This window comes from Strongylocentrotus purpuratus, unplaced genomic scaffold, assembly GCF_000002235.5.
Source record: "Strongylocentrotus purpuratus isolate Spur 01 unplaced genomic scaffold, Spur_5.0 spur5_scaffold_13, whole genome shotgun sequence".
In the NCBI taxonomy this organism is placed as follows: Eukaryota; Metazoa; Echinodermata; class Echinoidea; order Camarodonta; family Strongylocentrotidae; genus Strongylocentrotus; species Strongylocentrotus purpuratus.
In genome coordinates, this window is record NW_022145598.1 from 36,870,163 (window position 1) to 36,876,162 (window position 6,000).

The 6,000-nt window shown below is 38.2% G+C and overlaps 1 protein-coding gene across 2 annotated transcripts in view; it reads right to left on the reverse strand.

Annotated features, from left to right (window-relative positions):
- The window catches only part of LOC100891413 (RB1-inducible coiled-coil protein 1), a 36,932-nt gene extending 31,249 nt beyond the window's left edge, over nucleotides 1-5,683 (reverse strand). For both annotated transcript variants that reach the window (XM_030983470.1, XM_030983469.1), the window contains exons 1-4: nucleotides 5,433-5,683; nucleotides 2,755-2,899; nucleotides 1,260-1,386; nucleotides 374-544 (exon numbers count right to left, since the gene is read on the reverse strand). In XM_030983470.1, the coding sequence (XP_030839330.1) occupies nucleotides 374-544; nucleotides 1,260-1,386; nucleotides 2,755-2,822 (366 nt within the window). In that variant the 5' untranslated portion in view covers nucleotides 2,823-2,899; nucleotides 5,433-5,683. The remainder of the gene's footprint in view (nucleotides 1-373; nucleotides 545-1,259; nucleotides 1,387-2,754; nucleotides 2,900-5,432) is intronic.
- Nucleotides 5,684-6,000: the final 317 nt, after the last annotated feature.

Sequence of the window (6,000 nt, forward strand, 5' to 3'; positions counted from 1 at the left end):
TGATAAACCACCATGGCAAAATAACTTAACTTAACTCTTATCCTGCCATAATGAATACAGGCTAATGCCACAGGGCTAATCCCCATTGTGCCAAGCCTCAAATCCTCCTACAGCCAAGTTAATTTTGAGATAATCGAATTAACGCAATGGTACTCTCAATAGCGTGTGCGAAACAGTAGGCACAGTGCAATGGGCATGAACAAGAACTGCTATTACAAATGCGAGCATGCATGCACAAACCAGATAAGCAGTAGCTCGCTTGCATGAATGAAGCAACCAATCAATAGTGCGCCTGCGTTTACAAAGCACTATAACAGTAGCGTGCAAGCAGCCTTATGGCAGGATATGAATTAAATGATGGCAACTTTCTTACCAGTGCTAGCTGAGTGCGTGCCACCACAGCACTGTAGCTAGGAGGTAGGTTCTTGAGCCCCTCTACTTGTAGTTTGAGGTTGTCTTCTCTGGCCTGAGATACACTGGTAGTGACAGGTGGATTAGCAGACTCAATGGTTCCTTTACTGAACAGGAAGATAGGATTGGTATCCTGCAGGGAGAGAGAGGAGGATGAAGAAGAATGAGGTGGAGGAGGTGGAGGAGGAGAAGAAGGAAGAGGAGTGGGAGAAGGAACAACAGAAAGAGAAAGAGAAGGAGAAGGAAGAGGATGAAAAGAAGGAAAAGGAAATGAAGAAAAGAAGGAAAGGAGAAGGAGGAGAAATATTAGGTAAAGATTGAGGAAGAGAAGAGGAAGAAGAAATAGAAGAAGTAGGAGGAGGAGGAGGAAGAAGAAGAGGAGGTGGAAGAAGAGGAAGAGAAGGAGGGAAAAAAGTTGAAAAACATAATAATAATAGGGCTAGTAGTATGTGAAGCTCTTTTTCCTGGGAATACAAATTGCTAATGATAAATAATATCCATGTTTTAGCTAAGCCTCCATCGTAAGTAAGGCACTTTAGAACACTCAAGGAATGTCCTCCTACCAGGAATATAAAGAAAAGAAAGAGTAACATCAAACACCTAGCACTGAATCTAAGTCCCACTTTTGTTCCGTGTTGGCATTTCACTATGTGAGGATATACGGGTGGATAAACTCGTACACACACAAGTCGCTTTTAAATTAATTGAAGGTGTATTTAAACTTGCTTTATATCTTTATAGAAGTATTAGTTGGACTCATATCATGAATATAGTATAGCAACATGGAACCTTTATCATTCAAAGCAGTTTCATTTTGTTTAGGGGGGGGGGGGGAATGGTACACTTACTGTGCCAGCACTGTAGCTACAGACCCTCATCTGAGGATCTAAACTCTGCCCTCCACTGATCAGTAAGACCTGCTTCTCATGCGGGATCTGGTACTCCTCTGACAGGGCATCATGAAGCTGCTGGACACTAGCATTTCAAAGGTAATCAGATTGATAGCTTTGTCAAAATGAAATATAATACTGGGGGGTGCTTCATAAGGCCATTGTTTTATTTCTTTCTTTTTTTAATTAAAAAAATTAAAATTAAAATTGAAAAAAAAATATATATACATATATACATGTATATGAATATGAAGTGCCAGATAGGATGCCCAAAGTTTTTCCTGATGTTTTCACAAAGTGTGACTATATTTCCAATAACCTCAATTAAATTATGGCAAAAAATATACTTTGTATTAACAATGTGTTAATCTACATCTGCACAGTTCAACTTTAGTTGATGCAGTTAAAAAATGATTGAGCGTCCCATTTGGCTTTTCATGTATAAGTCATTCGTAAAGTCATACAGCTTTATGAAACACCACCCTGGTCACACAATACTGGTTACATGTACATCCATGTATGTTTGTAATGAGTCCATTCTTTTCATGGCATCAATCAATCATAAGCATTCCTGTTAAAGGGATTTGGTAACTTTGTCTTAAATCCTGCAATGATAATTATAAACCTTTAGGTCAGTCAGGAACCCCATGACTTTACAAGCCGATCGCCTGTCTGATTATCAAGATATTAATGATTGAAAATAGAAATCAAATTTTGCGGTTGCCAAACGGTTTTCATAACACTACAGTCTATTGGGGAAAACGAGTATGGTAATACCGGTCGCTCAAAGGTTTTTACTTTTTTGAGGCACTTTTTTTTTTAGGGCTTCAGTATAACACCATATCACAGACACTGATAACATGTAGGGCCGTGCATCTCAGATTTAACATTGTTAAACAATCCATTTAATTAATATTATACTAAAATATACTCAACTTTATTAATGATATTACACCACAAATGCTAAGTTACATCATTTAGCTCACGGACACAAGGATTTCAAAATAAGGTATCAAGATCGATGGGTTTGTTTAAAGTAAAAAATTAAATATGGTTGGTCATACGTTATGTTGTAATGATTGTGTGCTTTTGTAATGAAATCAAGTCATACATTCTAAATCATGTTAAAATATGGCAAATTTCAAATATAATCATACAAAAGTGTTCATATTTCTAAATCAATTCTTTTGACATGGTTTTGAGCATGATGATGTGGTCATGGCGGTGGTGGTGATGATGGTAATGAGAGCAGCAAAGATGATGATGGTAAATAATGGTATTGATGATAGTGATGATGATGAAATTGATGATGATGTTGACAAGTATGACAATGATGATGATGTTGATGAGTGACGATGATGGTATAGAGGATGATAATGTTGAATATGATATTGATGATATTGAAGATGATGCCGATGAGTATGACAATGATAGACTAAAGAATGAAACCTACCTCTCCATGGTAAGAGCCATATCTAATGTCAGCATTTCGCCCGTGTTCACGAGAAATACATACAGCATGATGACAGCCCTGTAGCTCAAAATGTAGCAGTAAAAATTATACTTGGTATAGGATGGCCACAACTCTTGGTTTTAACCTGTAGGTGAATATAAATGAACAAGGTGATAGATGTCAAAGATATAATCTTGTCATACTTTTGTGGATTAGCTCTAGTCCATTCCTGCCAACATTTGAAAATCAGAATTAGGAATTTTTAGCACGGTATGCCTTTGAAAATAAGAAATACTGTAATGAGGATCTGAGACATTACGGTGGATAACTTCACACAGGCACGTGCCAGCCCGCAACCTAACATCGGTATGCACTTGTATTGAGCAGAGGGTTGCCATGAAACCTGTGAAAAAGTGTATAGAGTGAAGGAGGGGGTAATTGACCAGCTCCAGTTTTCGGCTGATCCGTTGGATGCATGATAAAATCCCTTTAAAATACATCGCATAATAGCATAACACATATCCCACACATACCATACCATGCCAGAGTCACTGAAGAACCACATTTGCAATGGAAAATATTTCCTAAAATGTCACATTTTAGCGATGTAATCGGCGGTCCCGCTACCCAAATCTGAAAAATCGAGTATCTTACGCGTGTCTGTAAGAAATATGGGTACCATAAAATGAGCTTTATTTCAAGTATTTTTCAGATTTAGAGCCCGATTTTGTGTAAGTCGCAAGCTCAAAAGTATCTCATCGCATGTATTAAATCAATGCAGCCGAACACCGCGACGCACACACGATATGTCTGTCTAATTCAGATTCCAATTTCCGATCACCGCAGTGCTAGTTTTCGACCAAGCGAGCACCGGGGAGCTCTGGCGTGGGATACCTGCTCCGCCCGCTTGTGCTATAGATCAGCGCGGAAACGCACGGCGCGCATGTGCGCTTCCTATTGACTTTGTACTTGGGTCGTAAACTGACTCACTAGGTCGATAAAACAGTGAAAATTGAAATGAATATTGTCATGGCAATTCGTGATTTTTTTCTGGGATTCTTTGTTTGTTTAAATAATAATAATATTTGCTTCATGATTTGAACAAGAAATGATAATAAATAGGATGTAAAGGGTCCAAAAAATAGGATTTTGTCTTAGGCAGAAAACCGACTCCTTTACTCTAGAGGTCTACTAATAGACCTAGATCTAGGGTGTCTGAACGATTTTTCAATTTTCAATTTGGGATCGTTTTTCACCATTTTTGTTTGTTATTTGAATAAAAAATGTAATCAGAATAATACATTTCAAATTTCAAGTCTCACCGATGTTTCTATCAAAAGATACAGCCCCTCCAAAACGCTGGTATATTCATATCATTTTGGTCAAAATCGACGAAAAAGACGTCCACGCAGAGTGTTGTTGTTTTGCTAAATTCAGACAAACAGCTGTATCGCGCGATATGCAAGCGTATGCATATCGTAGGCATGTTGCTAAGCCAATGCGAGACTTGCAGCTTGAGCCACGCTGTCTCCGCGATATGTGCCATTGACTAGTACGTTCGCGCCATAGAACCCGGAAGTGAATACACGTTGTAGTCAATGGCAATTTTGCCATTGACTATAACGTGTATTCACTTCCGATACACGTTGTAGTCAATGGCAATTTTGCCATTGACTACAACGTGTATTCACTTCCGGGTTCTATGGCGCGAACAGCTATCCATACTTTCATTCACTATACGCGCAGATGTTACGCGATGTAACCATGGTTTGGACTGAGCGGAGCTCACGCCTCCCTAATTAGCTGATTCCAAAAATGTGGGAAGGGTATTTTTAAACTGTTGGGGCGAGTGATCTCTTGGGGCTAGCGAAAAAATAAGTGCATACATATTTTCCTTACGTCTAGCCGGACATAAGGAAAGTGGCAAATTTTGGAGCTAGGATGCAAACAACATTTAAATCGCTGTTTTGACCAAGATATTTTTAGAATTTCGGGGGTGCGCCCCCTTGGGGAATATGGAGAAAAACCTGCTCTTTCATATGACACCTCATTTATTGAGTTTCACCTTCAGGATCACAAGCCCCAAAGGATTGAATTTCAATTTTTTTCATAAAATCATTGACCAATTTTCATGGTCGCGCAATGCACGTAGACTGCATAGGGATGTGTGCAATCTCTATGGGAAGTATTTTAGCACACAACATCGGGTGCGCGATCAGACACCCTACTAGATCTAGACTATCAACGTTTTTCTGAAAAATACTCTAAAAATAACAAGAAAATTGACATGAAACAGGTAGGGTCTAATAAACATAACAACTTTTAACTCATGATCTTTATTTGGACATTTAATGAATATTTACTTCATTTTGGGTATGTTTCGGGTATGTTCCACGCCGGAGTTACGGGTCAAATTTTGGATAGGCTTCTGAACAAGCGCCGGAAAATCAGCGTAGATTTCTTCAGTTTTTTACATGATTATGAGGTGTGAATTAGCTAGAAATTAAAGAACTAATTTATTAGTCGTAGTAATTAGTAAAACACTAATAAGTAGCAGTATGATTTTGGACCAACAGTGAGTAGATCTATTTCAACAATCATTTTATTGTTGTTTATGCAAAGCACTAAACTGTAGGCTAACACTACACAGATGCAAGTACACGGGATCTGTTACGAACCTGTTTCCATACGCTACGTCATCCTGAATGGGGTTTCGTTTGGTGCTGCTTTCCAATTAGTCAACACAATCTTACTTCTATCAGTACAATGAAAGACAAAGGAAATATATCAAAGGGAGTACATCAAAGATCAGATGCAACAAACTAAGCCTCCTCAGATCAGATTACAGGAGTAACATTAAATCCCATGAACAGTCTCTTGTCAGCTTGTCATATCACACAATAACAAGGCGCCCAATCGTACGTGCGGCGCGGACTCACTTTTTTCCTTGTGTACTCAGTCATAGCAAAGAGATCCTCCTTGGTCTAGCTAGCTACAGCACTTCATCGGGGATTCCACTTCATAGCTAACGGTAGTAGCGCACTCGCGCTATGTGCGCTGCATGAGGATATAATATGATAATAATGATGATGTTTGATAATGACGATAATAATAATAATAATAATAATGATAAAAACAACAACAACAATAAGGATAATAATAATAACAATAATAATAACAATAACAATAACAATATAATATAGTAGAATAGAATAGAATAGAATAGAATAGAATTTATTGACTCAT